This window comes from Gallus gallus, chromosome 21 (genome assembly GCF_016699485.2).
Source record: "Gallus gallus isolate bGalGal1 chromosome 21, bGalGal1.mat.broiler.GRCg7b, whole genome shotgun sequence".
Classification (NCBI taxonomy): domain Eukaryota; kingdom Metazoa; phylum Chordata; class Aves; order Galliformes; family Phasianidae; genus Gallus; species Gallus gallus.
The window spans coordinates 1013570-1034824 of NC_052552.1; the positions used below are offsets into that span (position 1 = coordinate 1013570).

General features: G+C 57.2%; 3 protein-coding genes across 19 annotated transcripts in view; 1 reads left to right on the plus strand and 2 right to left on the minus strand.

Moving 5' to 3' along the window:
- Positions 1-7075, plus strand: part of MEGF6 (multiple EGF like domains 6) — a 35682-nt gene extending 28607 nt beyond the window's left edge. For 4 of the 7 annotated variants that reach the window (XM_040651262.2, XM_040651263.1, XM_025142601.3 and 1 more), the window contains 17 exons: positions 107-238; positions 498-626; positions 742-870; positions 1702-1830; positions 2609-2737; positions 2845-2967; positions 3633-3761; positions 3832-3960; positions 4138-4269; positions 4349-4477; positions 4807-4935; positions 5015-5143; positions 5221-5349; positions 5474-5602; positions 5685-5816; positions 6040-6168; positions 6247-7075. In XM_040651262.2, coding sequence (XP_040507196.1) covers positions 107-238; positions 498-626; positions 742-870; positions 1702-1830; positions 2609-2737; positions 2845-2967; positions 3633-3761; positions 3832-3960; positions 4138-4269; positions 4349-4477; positions 4807-4935; positions 5015-5143; positions 5221-5349; positions 5474-5602; positions 5685-5816; positions 6040-6168; positions 6247-6377 — 2198 coding nt within the window. In that variant the 3' untranslated portion in view covers positions 6378-7075. The remainder of the gene's footprint in view (positions 1-106; positions 239-497; positions 627-741; positions 871-1701; positions 1831-2608; positions 2738-2844; positions 2968-3632; positions 3762-3831; positions 3961-4137; positions 4270-4348; positions 4478-4806; positions 4936-5014; positions 5144-5220; positions 5350-5473; positions 5603-5684; positions 5817-6039; positions 6169-6246) is intronic. The other 3 variants (XR_005841394.1, XR_005841395.2, XM_025142604.3) reach the window with 3 other exon arrangements.
- Positions 7076-7253: 178 nt separating this feature from the next.
- On the minus strand, positions 7254-15166 carry ARHGEF16 (Rho guanine nucleotide exchange factor 16). Of its 8 annotated transcripts, XM_046903220.1 has the most exons (16): positions 14935-15014; positions 14658-14731; positions 13336-13872; positions 12773-12824; positions 12323-12492; positions 11843-11899; positions 11441-11601; positions 10248-10400; positions 9839-9968; positions 9589-9663; positions 9112-9204; positions 8797-8951; positions 8410-8589; positions 8204-8277; positions 8000-8101; positions 7254-7804 (listed from the first exon to the last, which is right to left on the minus strand). In XM_046903220.1, exons 1-16 carry the CDS (start codon positions 15008-15010, stop codon positions 7665-7667), a joined length of 2229 nt encoding a protein of 742 aa, XP_046759176.1. In that variant the 5' UTR covers positions 15011-15014; the 3' UTR covers positions 7254-7664. The 8 variants fall into 8 exon arrangements, 7 of the variants coding, with proteins under 7 accessions (XP_046759176.1, XP_417549.6, XP_004947429.3 ...); XR_005841396.2 differs by lacking the exons at positions 14658-14731; positions 14935-15014 and adding an exon at positions 13962-14260 and having other exon boundaries at positions 7254-7751; positions 7833-8101; XM_417549.7 differs by lacking the exons at positions 14658-14731; positions 14935-15014 and adding an exon at positions 15044-15166.
- Positions 15167-15878: 712 nt separating this feature from the next.
- PRDM16 (PR/SET domain 16) overlaps positions 15879-21255 on the minus strand; it is a 398575-nt gene continuing 393198 nt past the window's right edge. For all 4 annotated transcript variants that reach the window (XM_025142614.3, XM_004947378.5, XM_040651288.2 and 1 more), the window contains one exon: positions 15879-20212. In XM_025142614.3, coding sequence (XP_024998382.1) covers positions 20078-20212 — 135 coding nt within the window. In that variant the 3' untranslated portion in view covers positions 15879-20077. The remainder of the gene's footprint in view (positions 20213-21255) is intronic.

The following is a 21255-nucleotide window of genomic DNA, read 5'->3' on the forward strand; positions in this document are numbered from 1 at the left end:
GTACAGTGCTGCACTCGTTGCGTGTCATTCGTAGGAGACCCTGAGCTGTGCAGTGCTAGGCTGGGGTTGGCTTCTTTGCCATCCCTGTGCCGTGCCTCTGTTGCAGGCTGTGCTGTGGGGCGTTGGGGTCCGAGCTGTGCCAATGTCTGCGAGTGCAGCAGCAGCACCGGGAGCTGCGATGCGGTGACGGGGCAGTGCGCCTGCGATGCCGGCTACACGGGCAGCCGCTGCGAGGAGCGTGAGTGTGTGCTGCAATGTGTTTGGGCTCAGCTTTGTCTCCCACAGCTCTGTGGGAAGGGTTGGTGCCGTGGCAGAGGAAATTGCATCCCTGCGATGCTGTCCTGGGGTGGGTGTGTGGGTACATCTGTGAGCGGCGGACCCTCATTTTAAACACGAGGCAGCCATATCCTTACAGATCCCTTTTGTCCCAGCCTGAGCTCCCATTGCAGCACAGCCTCCCAAGGACAGCTTCCCAGTGCTCTTTGCTCTCTCCCCAGGTTGCCCGGCAGGATGGTTCGGGTTGGGCTGCCGGCGCCGCTGCCAGTGTGAGCACGGGGCTACGTGTGACCACGTCAGTGGGGCATGCACATGTGCTGAGGGCTGGAGGGGGACCTTCTGTGAGCACCGTATGTACCCCAGGGCATGGAGTGATCCTCGGGTGTCTGCTCACCCACTGCGCACCCCTAAGAGCCATCCATTCCTCTTACAGACCCTCTGGGCTGTTTGCTTTGTTCCCTACAGCCTGCCCAGATGGATTTTATGGCATTGAGTGTCAGCATGCCTGCAACTGCCAGAATGGAGCCCACTGTGACCACATCACTGGGCAGTGCCACTGCCACCCAGGCTGGACTGGGCCCCGCTGCGCCCATGGTGAGTGTCCCCAGGGCGGGATCTGCCCCCATGCAATGCACACAGCTTTGCTATTGCTCCATCACTGGGTGTGCAGAACAATTCCCTTAGCTTGTGCTGGGATCCTTCTGGCATGGTTCAGTTCCTGTCCTTTTTTTTTGCTGGTGTTTTTGCTGCTGAGAACAGCAGAGCCCCCATCCCACATCTCACAGCACTGAAACACTGATGGAACTGTTGTCATCCCAACATCTGTTTCCATGCGCTGTGCAGTGCCAGGTTTTGGCCAGGCTCTGAGTTCTGCATGCCAAGAGGGGCAGTGTTGTGTGCTGCATCTATTTAGGTGCCAAGGAGGAAATACCAAATCTCTCCAGAGAGGCTCTATTGTTACACAGCTCTTAGCCAAGCTTCGCAGGCTGAAATGGTTCAGAGTTGCTTTGGACCTGGACTGCCCAGCAGTGATCTGGAGCAGACGCAGCCTTATGGAACCCTCTTGGCAAAGGTCCCCTGTTCAGGGGCTGCTCCTGAAGGCTGTGCCTGAGCACGTTGCTGCTGGATCTGATGAGGGCCGGGGTGCCTGGCAGAACTGCTCCCTTGCAGATAACATGATGTCACGCTAAGGGTAACAGTGTCCATGTGTTGGAGTAGCAGCCACATGTAGCGTGCTGCTGTGGGTTCTCCATGTAGCACCATAAAACCAACGCATGCATGGCCCAAAGCATCACCAACCCACGGGGTCAGGATGGTCATTATGGTCAGGCTGCTTGCTGGTCCCTCCTGCAGACAGAAGGCAGCCCTGGTGGGACTGGATGATGCCACACATGCCTGTTGCTAACAGCTGTGTCTCTCCTGCAGCGTGCCCGCAGGGCAGGTTTGGTGAGGGCTGCAGCCAGGTGTGCAGCTGCTCCAACAATGCCACGTGTGACCACATCACTGGCCGCTGTCTGTGCACTGCTGGCTGGATGGGACCCACATGCCAGCAAGGTAATGTGCCCCGTGGCTGCCCAGCCTAGCTGTGGATGATAGAAATGCCATTGCTCAGGATGGGCTGTGCTTTTCAATAGGGGTAGTAGATCCAAAAACCTGAGGCAGACGATAGCAAGGCAAGATTGCAAGCGAGACTATCAGCACTTCCCATTCCTTCCCACAGACAGATGCCAAGAGGCTGCCCTCTCCTAGTGCAGCAGAAGTTGTCCTGGCTCGCAGCTCTGTAGCAGCACAGAGGGAGGGCTTGGCTGCTTATTGCAATGCCTCCGGGCACAGCTCAGTGCAATCGAGCACGAGAGCATTATTCACGTGCTTAAGTGGCTTTTTGTGCTGATGCTCGCCCAGCGCTTTGTGGGCTATGTGCCACCACCAGCACTGAGACATCTCTGAGAGGTCAGGCAGTCTGGTGGGCTGTATAAATTCAGTCTCCCTCTTAGCAGTGGTGGGACGCCCACGGTGGAGGCTCAGAAGGCACCGAATGTTTTTCCATCCCTCATGTGTGCTCTACATGCGGCTATTTGTTCCAACAGTGTCCAATCTGCTTTAATTACAGCCACCACCCCCAGCCACAGGCTTCCTCCTGCACTCCATTACTCAGCTCGGCACTGGGCTGGGGGGAAACAGGGTGCTTTTAGGGTTTGGTTTCGGGTTTAGGGAATTTAGGATCCTCATTCCATGCCCTCCCATCCCCGGGCATGCCACTGGAGGCTCAGCTTTTCCTTTGGCACACGCCTGGAGTGGATTTCTGATTGATTGCCTTTTGGTTTCCTTACAGCATGCCCAGAGGGGTTCTATGGGACAGGCTGCCACCAGCATTGCCTGTGCCAGAACGGGGGGACATGCGACCCCACCACGGGGCACTGCATCTGCCCAATGGGATGGACTGGGCTGGCCTGTGAGCTGGGTAAGGACAAGGCCGACAGTATCAGGACATGGGCTCTGCCACCAGCCGGTCCCATTTTGGGGTGGTTTGCCTTTGGGGTGACAGCTCTGCCCTTTGCTCTCTCCTAGCGTGCGCTGAGGGGCACGGGGACGGCTGCGGGCAGCGCTGCGCCTGCCTGAACGGTGGGGTCTGCAACCCACAGGGACAGTGCCAGTGCCCACCTGGGTGGAGTGGGAGCAGCTGTGAGAGCCGTGAGTGGGGGCGGTGGGATGTGGGGGTGTGGGAGCGGGGGCTGCTCAGCGCAGAGCTGAACGTCTGGATTGCAGCAGCTGGAAGGCTCGGGGTGCTGTGGTCAGGGTGGGTACCGCGGTTTTGGGGTAAGTGATGTGGTTTTGGGGTGGGTGCTGTGGTTTTAAGGTCAAGATAACATTTCATGAGGGCTGAAAAGAGTTTGGCTTTGGGTTCCTGCTCTTACCCCCAAAGCTACTCCCGGTCCCCACACACCCTCACCACTTTGCATGGACCAGCTCTGAGAGTTGCTCCAGTGACGCTGCTCTGTGCGTTCATTCACAGAGCAGACATGAAAGCTGAATTCCCAGATTTTTGCAGCTGTAGTGCTGACTTCTGGCTCGTGCTGGTACTGCAGATACTCAGTTTGCAGCTGCTTTAGGTACTTCTATGGCAACAGCAGCAAAGTGAAGAACTGGCAGCCATGTGTCCTGCCAGCACCCAGCTCTTGTTAAACAGTGCTTAGCCCAAAAACCCTTCCAAAAACCTTTGGTGCGGTTAAGATGGCTCTCTCACGCCAACTTGGGCACGAGTCTGTTTGCAGAAGGGCTCAGCCATGCAGTGAAAGGAACCCCATGTCCCTTTTTTATCGCCTAACTTGTCATTTCTCCCCTGCTTGCACCCCAAGCCTGTCCAGAGGGGCACTTTGGGGCGGGCTGCCAGGAGCGCTGTGACTGTGGGGACAAAGGGCTGTGCAACCCCATCACCGGCACCTGCCAGTGCCCCCCTGGATGGAGGGGTCGGCGCTGCGAGAAAGGTGAGATTGCACCGCGGTTTTGGCTGCTGCAGGTTGGGGACAGCCTGCCATAGCTCCTGTGTCCCTGCAGCCTGCCTGCCCGGAGCGTTTGGGAAGAGCTGTGCTGAACGCTGTGCCTGTCCCCCCGGAGCACCCTGTGACCACATCACCGGGCAGTGCAGCTGCCCACCGGGCTTCACTGGAGCTGCATGCGAGACACGTGGGTACCCCCGGCACTGCCAGGGGGCTTGGGGAGCATCGGGGGTCATGCCATGGGCACTGCAATGGACAGAGGGGTGTGAGCATGTTGCTTAGCCAGGGGACTGGGGTGGGTTTGCGGTGTCCTTGCATGCTGAGAGGGGGGTTTTGCAGCAGCACAATGCCTCTCTCCCTGCAGCCTGTCCTCCCGGCACCTTCGGGGAGCGCTGCGCCCAACGCTGCCGCTGTGTGGGACCCACCCAGGACTGCCACCCCATCAGCGGTGTCTGCGTCTGTGCACCCGGCCACCATGGGCCTGACTGCGAGCTGGGTGAGCCCATAGCTCCAGGTGGATGGACGCCTCGCCCTCACCTCGCTGGGCACCGTGCAATCATTGCTTTGCTGTGCAGAGTGCCCTGTGGGCTGGTATGGCCCCGGCTGTGAGCGGCCGTGTGAGTGCAAGAATGGGGCGCGGTGTGAGCGCACCACGGGGACGTGCCACTGCCCGGCGGGATACATTGGTGCTGACTGCAGCATTGGTGAGTGTATGAGAATGGGGTTGAGTGGGAGGGGGGGGGAAATGGCAGCATGGTGACAGCTCCCGGTCTCCCTGCTTTGGTATATGCTGTGGGAGGGCAGCTGCTGCTGATCTCATTTGCTGTCATAGCACTGGAAACACCGTCTTGCACCATTTGTTGAGTGCCAAAACGATGTCTCCATGACACATCATCAGCTTTTGCATCGTGCCATCGGGGTATGGCTGCCTCTCTGCTTCTCCGGCAGAGGGGAAATGCAAAAGCTCTGCCCTGCAAGCACAGCCTGCAGGCGCTGCGGTGATGAAGGCAGCTGAAGGTGTCCCTCCCACCAGTGTGTCCCACCGGCCGCTATGGTACAGACTGTGCACAGCTGTGTGCCTGCGGGGAGGGGGCCACGTGCCACCACGTCACCGGGGACTGCCTGTGCCCACCGGGGAGAGTCGGTCCCACTTGTGAGCAAGGTAACTGTGAGCTGCAGGGGAAAGGTCCCAGGAGGGAACCCGTTTCCTGCTGTGCCCAGCACTGCGCCCTGTCCTGCAGGCTGCCAGCCGCAGCAGTACGGGGTGGGCTGCCTTCAGCCTTGCTCCTGCCTGAACGGAGGGCTGTGCAATGCCACCGACGGGTCCTGCAGCTGCGGGCTGGGATGGACTGGGAAATCCTGCGAGTTAGGTAAAGCTGCTCCACACGCACAGCCCAGCCTGCTCCGTGGCTCAGTGCCTGCTGAGCTGCCCCACTGTGCCCCACAGAGTGCCCAGCCGGGAGCTTTGGTGCTGACTGCCAGCTGCGCTGTGCCTGCAGGCACAATGCCACCTGCGACCCCACCACCGGCGCCTGCCGCTGCCCCCCGGGACGCTATGGGGCCCTGTGTGAGCACGGTGAGCTGAGGGGGTGGGCAGGAGCACGGGGCCCATGTGTGCTGCTGGGAGCTCCCCGTAACTGAGGAGATGCGGGGTTTCAGAAGGAACAGCTCGGTGCTTCTCTCTGGATGCTCCCTTCCAGGTTGTCCCCCGGGTTTCCATGGGACCGACTGCCAGCAGCACTGCGACTGTGCCCATGGAGCTGCATGTGACCCGGCCACCGGCCACTGCCACTGCCCCGTGGGGCTGCGGGGTCCCCGCTGCCAGGAAGGTTTGGTGCCCCCCAACCCCCCCACCCCACCGTGTCCCAGAGCCGTTTGGCACAGCTGTGGTGCCCCTGTCCTGTCCCAAAGCAGGCTGCGAGGAGGGGACGTATGGGGAGGGATGCCGGCAGCGCTGTGACTGCGTGGGGAACGCACCCTGTGACCGCATCACGGGGCACTGCCTCTGTCCTCCGGGAAAAACCGGCCCCCGCTGTGACTCAGGTGAGGCTGAGCAATGAGGTGAGCAGGGAAATGCAAAGGACATGGGGGGTGGATCAAAATACAGCCCTCCGATGGGTGCAAACGTGTCTTGTTGGAGCTGATGTCTTATGGAAGAGCCCTTTCTGTTTTGTGCGCATCCCATTGGAGAGATGACCCTACCCAACCCAGAGCCTGCCCTGCCACGTTGGGGTAGCACAGCAATCTGCTCCTCTCTGCCCCACAGAGTGCCCTGTGAACCGCTACGGCCCCGACTGCGCACTCACCTGCACCTGTGCCAGCAGCACTCAGTGCAGTGCCCGGACTGGCCGCTGTCACTGCCACCGTGGCTCCATGGGCTCCTCGTGCCGGGAAGGTGAGCCCAGCCCCGTGCTGTGCCGGCCCCGTGTGCTGCCTGCAGCACAAGGGCTGAGTGCTGTCCCTTCTCCTCCAGCTGTGCCCGCCCAGGTGCCCACCAGGTCCCCAGCGCTGCAGGGGATGGAGCACTACGTCCTGCCACAGCCACAGGGCACTGCACAACTACACAAGCCAGCTGGAGGACTCGTTCCCAAGGCACTCGAGTGACAACCAGCTCATGGCAGATGGGAGCTGGGTGCTGCCTGGGCTGGACATGGGCTGTAGGGCTCCTCTGCGGCTGCTGGCCCTCACCTCGGGGTGTTGGGCGCCGGGGTTGGAGGGAGAGGGTTGACATTATGGTTGAAAATAGGTATTTATTCAGTAATATTTATGGCAAGCTGTACCACAGCAGTGCAGGAGCTCTGCAGAGCTGCCACCTGCAGGGGGGAGAGCTGACCAAGGACCAATGCAGACACGGACATATGGACACAAAGCTGTGGTGGTGGTCCTGAGTGCACAGGGATGGCCCCAGCCCATGGGGGCCATGGAACTGTCTCCTTTCCAGGTGGAATCCCTTTTAATCTGTAAATAACTTGCCCTTTTTTTTAACTTTTTTTCTTACTTCTTCCTTCATCATTATTATTATTATTATTATTATTATTATTATTATTATTGCTTTAGATATCATTACTGTGAAGAAATAATGTTAATATAAGCACGTAGTGAAGGACCAAAATTGGGTGTTGTATGAGTGGGAAGCAGGGAGGAGGAAGAGGTGGTGATGTGCCAAACACCCCCTGGGCTGCTGCCTGTTTTCATGTAGCACTTACTTGCCTCTTTCTTAGGCTCTTCTCTCCTCTAATTTAGCACTGATTAACAATTCTAATTCCTCCACAGTTGATAGAAATAAACTTCTGCTCACCTGGTGTCTTCCCTTCAGTTAGTTACATGTGCATGTCACTGCAGCCCTTTTGCAGGATGGCTCCTGAGCCCCATCCATCACCAACCAGCAGCAAAGACACAGCTGGCAGATGGAGCTCCCTGCTGATTGTTAGCAATGGGGAACACCTGGCTGCATTTTGGGCAAGGAGGATGCTTGTCTCGTTAGGATCCAAGAATTTATTGTTGGCCTCCTTCATCCTTTGGCAGTTTGATGCAAACAGAGACATCAGAGCAACGCCGCCCTGAGCGTTCCCATTGCCTCCAGCATTCCTCCCACTGCAAACAGATCTGAGCTGCTCAGCGGCCATAGCACCGTTCCCTGCTCTGACCCTCATCTTTAACCACTCCTTGGTACTGAGTTCTGGGGGAAAGCCAGCTCTGCACAGGGCAAGGATGCCCTAATGCTTGGCCAAAGGCACCTGGATGCCAGGTCCTATGTCAATTAACGGCCATCAACACTGCTCCCACAACCAGTCCCTGCCCACCAAACCCAGGAAGAACGGCTCTCCTGCTGCCTCCTGGCAGGGCTCAGCCTGCAGAGCTCCGGAGGTCCCGTCGGGCCAGGCCTGGCTGCTACACATCTGTCTCGATCCGCAGCCGCTCCATCCGCCGCACGTTGCACTCCACAGCCACACGGCTGGTGATGGGCCGAGCACAGGCCTGGGGGAACCAGCCCCGCTCGCCATCCCGCAGCCGCTCACCCCAGCACCAGCCTGGGAGGAGAACGGGGTGTGAGCATACCTGGGAAGCAGCCGCAGGAGGACGCCTCGGGGCTGCTGGGGCTCCATCGGCTTCCAGGCCCAATAGTGTGGGCTATGGGCACGGAGCTCACTCCCTGTGATGCTGTGGAAGAGCCACCCAGGCCGTGCCTCACCGCGGCCATGCCCAGAGGTGCAGGCCCCACTCACCATCCTCCTCGCCCAGCAGCAGCACCACATCAGCCTGCTGCAGGGAAATCTCATCCGCCTGCTTGGCCATGTAGGCACGGGTGATCTCCACTTGGCTCAGATCTACAGGGGGGGGGGGACAAAACCAGATAAGAACATGGGATTGGTGCATCCCAGGCTGAGTGGGAGCCCACGCACACCGCACCGTGGCCCCACAGCCCCTACCTCCCCGGGGAGTGCTGTCAGGCCGCTCTCTCTCCCGGTGCATCAGCGCGGTGACCCAGCGCGCCCGCTCACTCCTGGCAAAGGATAAACCAACGTGACCAGGAAAGGCCACGGATGGCATCCTGCTGCTGGCAGGGAGGGAGAGACCCCCCCCACCCCCCCCCCCCCCCACCCCCGCCACAGGGATGGAGGCTTTCAGAACTCACAGTGTTTCAGCTGACAGCATCACCTCCTCCCGCCGGCCCTCGCTGTCCCGCTCCATGGCCACACGCAGCAGGTGCCCCCCCGGCCGGCCGGGAGGAGGGGATGGGGGCTCCGTGGTCTCCACCTTCTCCACCGAGACTTGGTCCAGCATGGCGTAGTTCATGACGGTGTAGCTCTCCTCACTGCAGCAGGGACAGAAGGGGCTTCTCAGAGCTTCCTCCCCGCGTGGCATCGCCCTCAATTGGGCTCCACCCGATGGCTTTGGGCCGCTCACAAGAAACGCCTCCACCGTGGCCACAACACAGCAGCCTTGAGGTCTCCTAATGCTGCCTGGGGAAGTGAGATGTCAACCCACCAGGCCTGTGCCAGAGGAAGGCCCTGAGCTGTACCTTTTCTTCTTGGTGATGATCAGGACGTCATTGAAGAGGAAGAGGTGGCAGACCCTGCCCGAGCCCTTACGGAAGATTCCTCCTTCCTCAGAGGAGAGCAGGTAGAGCTCACCCCGCTTCAGCAGCCAGCGGGAGGCTGAGATCAGGGGGAAAGGCTGCAAGGGAGAAAACCTGAAGGAGCATCTGTCTCATCCGAGGCAGGTAAAAACAACTCAGATTAGACCCTAAGTCTGCTGGATGGAAACACCACCCGCACAGCAATAGGCAGCTATTCCAGCCCCCAGCCTGCTCAGCCCCACTGCCATGCATCCTCACCTTCTTCTTCCCAAACTCCAGCTGCTTCTGCAGGGTGCACAGCTGCTCTGTCCTCTCCATTGCACGAGCTCCCTCGTTGCAGTTCTTAACCAGCTGGAAAAACACAAGGGAGAACGGGTGGGTGAAAGGAAGGATGGTACAAGTGTTGCTGGTGACAATAAGACAAGTAAGAGTTGTAGTGCACTCACCTCCATGGCAGTTCTGAGGCTGGGAGAGCACCAGTAGAAGATACAGTGAAGAGAAGGATGGGCCAAAGAGGAATGAAGAAAAGAGGACAAGGAGGAGGAAAAAACACCATCAAGTGAAACAAATGGGCAAGTGAGAAGATGTGTACATCCCACAGCTATTTGCAGTGAGAATGTCAAGTGAACCGACGTAAGAAGGAAAAATAAGAGGGCAGAGGGCAGGCCTGGGACCAGGGTGGTGAAACAGAGTGCTGGGAGGGAAGAGAGGTGGGGAGCAGGCGGCCATCCTCACCTTGCTGATGGCTTTCAGAGCTCTGGTGGCAGCTCCATACGCTGCAGTGCACGCCTGTGTTTTTTGGCAGACCGTCTAGAATGTCAAGACAAGAGGCTTTAGTGATGTTGCAGGACAGAGCAGCAGCAGAGCAGCTGCTGAGCTGGGATCTGTGGCCAGAGCAGAAGGCTCTCCTGGCTCAGCAGACCAACAACGGGAAGCAGTCCCCTCTCCAGCGGTGCCAAGCAGTGCTGCTGTGTGACTGACTTACATCTAACAGCAGAGGAAGCCGCGTTACTCTCTGCATAGGGAGAATGAGAAACGATATCAGCGGCAGCCCTCCACATTCTGGTTTCCTTTCAATCTGTTTCAAGGCCTCTTTAAATAAGGGGTTTGTGTTTCTGGAATGGGACAAGAAATCTCCATTAGTGCCGTTTTTCAGGCGTCAAGATTATCCAGAAGGTTTCCATACGTGAGGAACACAGCACAGTGCTGCCTCTGGGGCTCAGCAACAGTGAGCACAGCTGGAGCAGCAGGTGATGGAAGAACAAGTGGAAATATCGAGTCTACCAAAGGGTGGGACACACCTGCACCACCAGCACACTGTGGGATGAGCAGCCTCTGCACGCCACCCCTCATGCATCCCATCTGCAGGAGCTCCCTGTAAGAGCCGTACTCACAGCAGCCTCTGCAGTGTCCTCTGCTGGTAGACTTCGTTGGAGCAGTAGCTGATGTAGGGGTTGAAGTGCTTCGAGGCGTGCTCCTCCACAATGTCACTGATGTCGGGGATGAGGACGTTCTCCTGGTGTCGCTTCTCCAGGGCTTGGAAGAAGCTAAGGAGGGGAAGTCAGACAGTCTCACTGCATGACTCACCAGGGCAGGACGGAGATGACCTGCAGTTTACTGCAGCCCTTCACCCCATGTGCTCTGCTCTGTCCCATGATCTCTTGTCCTCCCCCCTCCCTCACACACTTACCCCAGGGAACCCCCCCCAGCTCTGGCCTTTGCTTCATCTTCCACAGCCCTGCCCCCATCCCAGCACGGCAGGCAGGCGGTGCCTCTGCAGAAGCACAGATTGGGTCTGGGGCAGCAAAAGCCTTCTGGTTTAGGAATTAAAGAAATCAACTGTCCAGAGCAATGCACAAGCTGCACAGCTCGGGGGGTTGTCTAAAGAGAGAAGCATACTGCAGTGTACATGGCCATGAACAGGCTCTGCTCAGACCATCCCAAGACACTACATGTTCCCCTGAGCAGAACAACCCCTTGAACTCTCTGCTCTGAAATGATATTTCCACACTGGGAGTGTTTCCCACACCACCATGGCCGGTGGGCACAGCTGCTCCACACACACAGCCGTTCCCAGGTTGGCAGCAGGGACACACCATGTGCTCAGGGCACACCCTGTCCCCTGCAGGGCCACCTGCATCCCCAGGGCAGCTCACGAGCCCAGCATGAGGTTCTCCTTGCCCAGTGAGGTCCCTCCCTGCTGCAGGAAGAGCAAAGCCCTGCCGCCCCCGCAGCAGTTCTCACACAGCTGCAGCTCCTGCATCCCATCTGGGAATCCCCAGCTGGGAGCTTCCAGGAAACAAGAAAGCTCTCAGCACAGTGATGGGGAGCTCTGCAGCAGGCCTGTGACTGGGCACTGCTATTCAAAATATTATGTGCTGCTCCTGGTGACAAATCCCTCAAGCCAAAAGTGACCCAGCAGCGTGACCGTGCAATGCCAAGATGATGCTTGCTGCAGCACTGGAGGGACACGTAATGGGCTAACTACAATCAGGAGATGGACGTCTCAGCACTTCCAAGCAGCACCAGGGATGCTGCCCCTCCATCACAGAGCTGCAGAGGTCTACCATCACAGTGCCCCACTTGCCTGGTGCTGACAGCCAGGATGTCGCTGATGTTGGAGAAGAGGTGGTGGTGCTCCGTCTGGGTCATGGTCTCCTTCAGCTCCTCCGACTTCTTGAAGCAGCCCACCAGCACGCTCAGGCTGTGCATGTAGGAGAACTCCGATGTGATGATCTCAAACATTGCCTGAAAGCAGCGAGGCAGCACAGCAAACTGCATTATTACTACCATAGCAAGGGCGTGAATTAAAACCTACTGCATCTCATTCACACCAGTGATGCCCACGTGTTACTTAATAACAACTGCACGTTATTTACATTCATAAAGACTGGAAAAGGCATTTTCAGCATTCCCCCATCCCACGCACTGCCTGGCATCAAGGACTTCTGCAGGATGTGCCCTCAGCCCTGGCACACCGTGTGCTCACCTCCTGCCTCTTGCGCTCCTCAGGCGTTATGGTCTCCAGCACGCCCGCCTCCAGCACCTGCGGGTGAAACTCAGTGCAGAAAACAGCTCTGCTGGGCCTGCAAAGAACTGCACGGTTCTGCAGGTAGCAGAGCTGCTTCACGGGCAGGGATCACTCTGCACCAAAAACCTGAGGAGCAGCAGACACATCCCACAAGCCCAGACTTGCTGGGAGCCCGGCGTGTCCCAGCTGGCCCTAAAGCATCCCACAGCACAGTGCTGCAGGATGAGCTGCTCCCTTCTGGGCAGAAGCTCCCGATTTAAAACACACACCGCCCCGTTTCCTTTCAATGAGCGAGGCACCTGCTTGTGCCACAAGGGCTATTTGCAAGGATGGATGAGCAAAGGAATAATCATTCACAACAGGGAGTCTGCTGGAGGGACAGCCTGGTCCTCTCAGACCGAGCAAAGACATAGGAAGGCAGGAGGATGGCACACGTACCTCTGGGAGCTGGCTCCAGGTGACCTGTGCGGGCCGATAGCTCCGCACCACGATGGCAGCACCGGGCAGGGACGGCTCCTCGGGGATGGGCTCCTCCAGCAAATCCTCATCCGACTCATGGCTGACGGAGTTCAGCCCTCTCTCACGGATTTCCTGGTACAGCCGTGGCTCTGCGTGGGGAGAGGTACAGAGTGAGCACAGCCTCCTGCAGCCCGCCTCGCCCTGCTGGGATGGACTTTGCACGGCACCAGCCAAGCAGCAGCTTGCACGTCCCCAGCAGTGTTTGCTCTGAGCAAACAGAGCCAGGAGCGTTCCAGCTGCAAGTGCGGCTGCGCCCTCCCCAGCAAGCAGGAATGCAGTGGCAAACGTGCAGCAAAGGGATTGGAAAAGGGGGAACACACAACGACAGCACAGAGGGGAGGCCCTGGGATGAGGGCACGCGGCACTCACGGTCCTTGAATGAGCCGCCGTGCTTCTGCACCCGCTTCCGCCCGAGGGTTCTCTGCAGGAGGAAGAAGAGGAGCTGCCATCGAGCTGCCCTGTTGGCTGCAGAGCCATCACACCATGTGCCCCAGTGCCACCAGCTGCGTTCAGTTCCCTTGAGAAGGGGAGCAGCCCGCACACACCGCCCTGCTCCCCCAGCCTGACTCTGAGCAGTTGTTTGCAGTGACTCAGCTCCGGCCCCGTGTTATCGGGGTGACCATCTCAGCAAGCTTGCCACTGCTCGCTGCCGTTCCCATCTGTCTGCCCCACACCTGGACTTTGCCTGCCCGGCGCCTGGGTGCTGGCAGCGCTGCTTCACCCACGCCCATGCACTGCCCGCTGGAGCCAGCCCTGCCTCTTGCAGAAGCAGATCTCAGGCCCTCTGCGGACCTAAGCAGCTGTTGGTGCCAGGCAGACTCCCAGGCTCAGCTCGCCAGGCTCAGCCAGCCGCGCAGCAGCAGATGCAGGCACGCAGCTCAGCCCACCCCTGTCCCCATCACCACCAGGCTCCATCCCCGCACCAAACCCACCTTGCTTCTGCCGGGGCTGCGGGCAGGCGGAGCGCTCCCCTCCTCCAGCATTGGTTTCAGTGTGGGCACGGTGCTCACAGGCTCCATCTCCGTGCCTGCCCCCTTCATGGCTGCACGGTACGACATGTTCCTCAGGTTGCGCTTGAGCATCCCTCCTCCATCCTCCTCTGTGTCCCCCTGCACCGTGACGCTGGGGACGGACGCTCGCTTCTGCCCCGAGCACGCAGCTTCAGGGATGGATCCAGTGCTGGGGTTCCGCGTGGTGTTCTTGGTCTTGGTGGAGACTGCCAGGCTCCGGGGGATGAGCTGCTGCGTGCCCACCTTCAGCGCAGCGGGGCTGTCGGTGCTCAGCACGATGCGGCGCGGCTCAGCCAGGGGGAAGCAGCCCATGGCGGGGTCAGGATTGCGCTTGCCTGGAGGAGAGGTTGGCGCAGGGGGTCCGGACCGCAGCGGGTGGCAGCGGTACTCCAGGAGGAAGGTCTGGTCCTCGGCTGCTGGTGGGCTGCGGGACATGGCAGTGGCACAGGGAGCGGAGAGCTGGGCAAGAGACAGACAGTCAGACGGACAGACAGGGAACAAACACTGCCCTCTGCTAAGGCTGAGGGTACAGGAGCGGCATGGCTCACAGTGCTGCGTGGGGAGCCTGGAGGAGCCCACACCGCTGTCCCTGTGGCGCTCGCTCTGACCATCACCATACCACTGGGGATCCCACACTGCTCTCTTCAGTGTTGATCCTGACGGACCCCAAAGCCCAGGGGCAGACCGGGCTGATGGGTGCTCAGCCTCAGCTCCCACCCCAAGAGTTGATGGGGGCTCTTGGTGTCCCCACAGCCCCTCCAGCACTCGGCTCCATCGCTCCTTGCTAGGAGCTAAGCCTGCCCACCTCCTCTTGAGCCACACAGCACGCTGAGCCCCCCAGATAAACACCACATACAGCATTCTGCTTCTCCATTGCATAACTCGAGTTAAAACCCGGCTTTAATTTCTACAGACTGAGATCCCATTGTCCACCACGCCTGAGCTGCTCCCTTCCAAAGGCCACGGAGCTGAGAACAGCCCGGCCCGGGACACATCTCCTGGCAGAGGGACAAAGCACCGCACCAACAAAAGCCCTTCTGATCCGGCGCTTCTATTTCCCTGCGCCGGGTGGGGGACAGAGTGCCCAGCATCCCGCGGACGGGAGAAGCGCCGCGTTCCGCCTTTCCCCCCTCCCCTTCTGCAGACACAGCCCCGTCCCCCGCAAAGGACCCGGAAGGATTTGGAAACAGCAGTGCCACCGCAGCCCCCCACGTGCACCCTCGGAGCCCCTCCCCGCCCCGTACCTCGGCCGTTTCGCAGCTGCAGGCGGTGCTCAGAACCCCCGAGGCATCCACCCCCATGTGCGGGGCGGGCGGAGCTGCGGGACGGGAGGAAAATTCCTCCGGGTGGAGGGCGGGGGGGGCAGCGGGGCCGCAGGGTTGGGGCTGGAGGGGAGCGCTCCGCCCCGAGGGCAGCGCGGCAGCCCCAGGGTTACGCCCGGCCGCGGTTCTGAGCCCAACTCCGGTCCCGATTTCCCCCCGGGGGTCCCCGTGCCCACCCCGGCCGCCACCCCGCACCTACCGACGGCCCCGGAGCGAGCGCGGAGAGGGGCGTGGCCACGTGGGGGGCGTGGCCTCGGAGGGGGGCGTGGCCACATCGAGGAGGGGGCGTGGCCAAGAGCTCCGCTCACCTGCTGCTGCCGCTGCTGCCGTCCGCCCGCGCCGGGTCGGGGTGATGATGGACGAGCGCAGATGAGATGCAAATTAGATTTAAAAAGAAAAAAAAAAGAGAGATGTTTGCCGCTTTGCGAAGTTTCAACAAGAATCCCATTCCCCCCCCACCCCCCCCCCGCGCATCTCTCCCAGCCCCAGACCGGTGCTGTGCGGGTACCCCACGCCCGGAAGGCACTTCACCAACAGGCAGCATCGGTCGGCTATTCCCCCATTGCTTTTAAAGGTGGCCGAGCAGCCTCGGGTGCACAGCCGGCCCGGGCCGGGGGGATGGGAGCTGCCCGGTGCCCCCCTGGGGCTGGGGGTGTCCCCTTTGTGCTATCACATGTCCTGGGAACCTCCTTTCCCCTGACCCTTTTGCCCCGGCTCTGATTCTATTCCCCATAAAAAGGGAGCCTTTTTCTCCCTGCTTTATGGCCAATCCAAGTGCTCGGTAGATGACAAAGTCCCACTTGTCAGCAGTGCCCTTCCAACAGTTCCATTCCCCTCCCCAAGCCCTGCCCGACAATCGCCCCATTATCAGCGCTCCCTTACCCGATGGATGCTCTCCTTCCCTGCTGCTCCCAGGAGCCACGAGGCTGCAGCGCTGCACGTGCTGCAGTTCAGCTGCGTGGAACACGGGATCCATCCTCCGGCCACCACACTGACCTCCTGGAGCAGACAGAGAGCATTACTCAGCTTTGCAGCACACACCATTGGCCCCGCCGCCCCGCGGTGCTCAGCCCCATCCTTCCTTACCTCGCAGCGAAGCATCCGCCGTCGGGCGAGAAACAAAGCTCACAAAGGGACCACGGCTTATAAAAGCACACAGGTTTATTGCATATCAATCTCATGTATAAATTCATCGTAGCATTGGAAAGATTACATTTGGTATACATTCCTATTCTACAGCATTAACCTCAAAATCAGCTTTTCCTAGCCATTGTTTTAAAGGACTTTCTCTACACAAGTACATTTGTCTTTTATCACAAGCATCAAAAGGAAATTTGCCAAAAAAAATCACTTCTTCAAATTATTTTCTACACTTCCTCCCTCTCATTTCATTATGCTCCCAACAAAGCGATTTCATATCCATTAATAACTGCCAACGCTTCTCTTTTTACTCCTCCTTCCTGGGCAGTTGGAGGCTTCTAGCCTCAGAGCAACCATCTAACCACATATACAATAAGTGCATCTACGGGATTGGTTTCTCCTTAATAAAAATCTCACAAACAGACACCATAATGACCGCTAAACACAAGTCATGCACAGTTTACTTATAAACAGAACAGAAGCAATATACAATCAAGAATGATATGGAACAAGCACCATCCTCTTTCTCAATGTTTTTTAAACATTTTGTGAAAACCAGACATTTACAATTGATTTCTTTAAAAAAACAAACAAAAAAAAAAACAAAAAACAAACACTATACAGTCCTAAAGGAAAAAAAAATAACCCAACTGAGTCGTATTGTAACAATGGGGAAGGAATGACACCGGATGCACGGCTTCATGATTCTCGCAAGCACAATATATATATGTTTTAAATTACACCTTCTGCAGGCTGGGAATGACACCGGGGGCGAACGCCTCTCGCTTTGAGGAGAGCAACGAGAACGGAAAACACATTGAGAATTACGCTCAGGATTACTTTGTTCACGTGTGAATTGCACATCTGGAAAATCAAAGCTGCCTTTTTTTTTTTTCTTTTTTTTTTTTTTAAGCTTTTTCATTCTTTTTTTTTTTTTTAATTATTCTCCCCCCCCCTCTCCCCACCCCCCCCCCAAAAAAAAAAACAAAACCGAAAAGTGGTAATAAGAATTAACGACAGAAGAAAGAGACCGAAATTAAAATAAAATAATAATTAAAAGAAACACCTCGGAATCAGTTCCGTAACGCTTTAATCACAGTTATCACTCGACACGACAGGAAAGGTTCATGGCTTTGTGACCACCGCCGGGCGGCCCCCGGCGCACAGTACAGCACGAACGGAACCAAGTCAGTAGGTCGGGGCCGGCCGGGGGCTCACCAACATCCAGTGCTTCGATGCTCAGAGTCCAAACAGGTTCACCTCGTTGTGCAAGTGCTTTTCCAAACGCTTTTCAGAGGAAGGGAACAAGGAGCTGTTTTGCGAGGGCGGCTGCTGAGAGTCTAAGTGCTGAGCGGGGAGAAAGGGAGAGCTTCCACCGCGTTCCTCGCAGCAAGACGGAAAGCGAGCTGTGCCCACTGGGGAGCAGCCCTGGCACCGGGGATGGCTTGTGGCCAAAGCCTATGGGTTGGCTATGGGCTGCGACCCGTCCCGAGTGCAATAGAGCGAATGCTAGGAGATAAATAGCAACTCAGCGAGGCTTTCTCTTTTATTTAACTGTGGGAAGATGGAAACTCGTTATCAGTGCTAACTTAGGGGAGTGGGGAGGTCCTAAACACAAAAAGAGGCACTGGCTCGAGAAAACGGGAGGAGAACTGAACCAGGAAACACAGACAACAACAAAAGAAACCGAGAAATCATCTCATGATTTCCCAACCCTCTGCTCCTCACGTCCTGCATGGGGCGGGGAGCACCAAAGCCCACAGCCCAGCACTGCCCACCCAGCCCCTGCCGAGACCCCCGGTGGGCAGCACTCCCACTGCAGGGCTGTGGGCTCCCCGCCTGCTCCTGCTTTCCAACCCACCAAGGAAATAAATAGAAAGCTCAGGCAAACACTACTGGCACCTGAACGCCAATGGGACACAACCAATGATTGTCTGGAGAACGGGCAGCAAGAACAGCAGGACCCCGCGGGCGCTTGGCACATCACCACCTCTCCATCCTCCCTCATACAACACACAACCTCAGTTACACCATTTTGGTCCTTCACTACGTGCTTATATTAACATCATTTCTTCACAATAATGATATATCTAATGCAAAAAAAAAAATACTGTTAAGGAAGAAATAAAATAAGAAAAGAATTAGCCAAAAATTACGAGTTATTTACAGATTAAAAGAAATTCCATCTGGAGAGGAAACAGTTCTTTGCTATTCCTGTCGCCCCTGTGGGAATGGTGCCCAGTGGTGGGATGGGGCCATCCCTGTGCTCTCAGGACCGGGTGCTGTGCCACCACCACCACAGCCTCGTGCAAACACGGGGAGCAGCTCGGCTGGGCTCAGGGCCTTGGGCACTGCACAGGGGGATGTGGAAAACCAAACAGGGAGGGCAAATGTTCTTGGAAAATAGGCCAGTGCTGCTAATTTACCTTCTGCTCCTTCTATACCAAAGATATCCTGGATGCTTTGCTCCACGGGCTATCTAAAAACAGCCTGTTGGGTGCTGACGGCACGTTAGGAAGGGTTGCTAGCATAACCACTTTGTGGGTAGCTGTTTCCTTTCTTTCAGTGTGCCGGGATGGGGCTCCCATGTTGTGTTCCTTCACCCTGCACTGAGCACAGCACCAATTCACAGGCAGGCAAACCACATGCTGCCCCTCTGACAGTGGCCACTCGCCCAGCTCTGCAGTTCTTAACCAGACCCAATGGGGAAACCAATGGGAAGTGTTCTTCCCAACCTCGCTGGCTCTGAGCGCAGTGCCACCACACCAACTCCTGCCCAATCCTTGGACCGTTTCAATTGACGATGCCGCAATTAGCAAATTCTCAGGACACACACCCTTAACGTTACCCATACAGCCAGTGCTGTTCTTTGCACCAGGTCTATTTGCTTCCCAAGCTGTGCTCTAACTCAGCTTTATCTGCAGAGTCACTGCTACTACATCAGATTGTGATCGCACCGCGGAATAGCGCAAACAACGGTACTTCTGGAGGCTGTTTTGGGCCACTGAACAAAAGGAGGAGACTTGGAAGAGATTTGAAAACACTCATAAAATACCTGTGAGCAATTTTAGAGGCAGAGGGATGACTCTATTCTTGGCCGTGTGCTTGAATAGAGAGCTCAGAGCCCTGATGTTGCTGAAGCTAGGACGTCTTCCTATGAAGATCAATGGCCAACGCACAGCCAACCACCCACCCAACCAACCACGACAGCACGAGTAGGACGTTTCTTCTACAGCTCCCAGACACCACCAACACCGAGAAGATATCAATGCAGGGAACACCGCAGTGGCTGCAACCATCCTGACCACCCCGGGCCACCTTCCTCAGCCCGATGGCTTTTCACCCTCCCCATGAGACCCAACAGCTCCAGCACGAGACCCCAGGGCAGTGCAGACCAAGAGCCATTTCTCACTCCAGAGGCTCCAGGTGCAAGCAGAGCTCCGTCTTGTGGCACCATAGAGATGGAGAGTGCTCCCCACCCCACACTGCAGGCATGGACATCCAGTTGAGAACCACCAACCATGCGTTTCTGTGACCCAACAACAGCCCGACTCCGGCACTGCTGTAGGCTGAGGAGCTCTCAGCTGGGACACTGCGACTCACATTCAGGAGCTCTGCACAGGAAAGGTGTTTGGCCAGGAACTGAGCACAGGACAGCATTTCTGTGGGAGTACACAACTTCAGGTTCTGTTAGAAGTCAGCAAAATGGGCTGGATTACCCTTCCCTGATGCAACTCCAGCGGCTCGGCCAGAATTGCACCAGGGATGGGTCTCACTGGGCTCTCTTTCCTTGTTGCCTCCTCATTTGGCTGAGCTGAAGGGATGAAGCTACCCCACGGTGTCAGGCTTCCATTTCCACGAGGGCTTTGCTGGCTCAGTGATACCATCTTGTAAGGTCGGAGGGACTGATATTGGATCACACCGTTGTGATTCGTGTCTTGCTTACGCTATTCCTATTTTGGTGAAATCCTGGGGCTGTGTCAGGGTTATCCAGTTGTGGAGAGGTTCATTGCGATAAATTACAAATCAAAACTGTGGTAAAAATGCAGGACTGGTAGGTCAGATGCGACAGGTTCCTTCCTCAGCCCAAAGTCCAGGCGCTCCCTGAGGCCCTCGCACCCATCTTCTGCTTGCTGGGGTTTGGGGTAAGCGCAGCACCGCCGCCTCCTCGCTGCGACTCCGGACAGTGCCCTGCGGACCTCTCAGAGGTGGTTGATGGGGTTAAAGGTCCCCGACTCTGAAGCTGCTCCTGCCATGTCCAACCAAGCACCCAGGGAGTTCTGGGAGGACGTGTGGAGGGGAGCGTTCTCAGACAGGGACAGCATCATTGCATAAGCCTGCGGGAGGAGAGAGCAACGCAGGGGACGTGTGAATACGCACGTGGGATGCGCTGCAATAACCCGTGTGAAGCACAGCACCAGCACTGCAACATAAACTGGCCGTGTCCCTGGCCTTGGCTAAGTGTCCTGCCAGCAGGGCGAGATTTACATCCGCAAGCAGGGATGGCACCTGCTGCTCCACCTACTGGAACGTGGCAGAGCTTACATGCAGACTGGGGTGACGCAGATCACGCCAGCACTCCCCATGGCTGTACAGAACCAAACGGTCCGTGCCAGGCTGGGCACGTGGCACACACCTCACACCTGGCTCTGCCCTCTGCAGGGCAGCAAAGATCGTGCATTCCTGGGCCATGGGTACAACGCTCAGGACAGTTGGACCTGCAGTAATGCAGCTGTACTGCTGACAATACCAACCAGCCTCCCAAGTTCAGCCCCTTGAAGGCTGAGAGTCGGCGCTGCTTGTCAAGTCAACACGCTCATCTGACTACTGTAGGTATGTGCTGAAAGAGGTACAGCCTGGAAGTGGTAAGGACGCACGAGCTTCTAAAACTGCATAAAAGAACAACAGCCCCAAAGGACAAACCTCTGCCAAGCATTGGGTAGAGCTAACAAAGCAGGACAAATGTTAAAGGAGCAAGCTTTGCTACATGGTTAGTACCTTTGCCATATTAGTAACAGGGCACACAGAGGAGTCAGGCAAGCAGCTTGCACGGGGCAGTAATTAGGAGGACCCTTCTTAAAGGCTTAATATTATAGGGGCATTGAGTATGACCTCTCCTGCCCAGTACAGCGATCTACCTTCCTTGAACAGTTCTTTTGTGAGAGTCCTTCCACGTGGATCAGGATATGAACTTCATGAAACCAGACTGAACATTTTGGTGCAATGAAAGAGCAGAAAGCACAACTGGATGTGCCCCATACCTCCAGATCTTCCTCTAAACTACAGCGGGTGCTGAGGGGTCACTTTGAGGCTTCTGGCTGGGCCTGAGCTGCTCGAGCTGACAGAGCAAGTGCTCATTTTGTGTTTTGCTTTTAGAAAT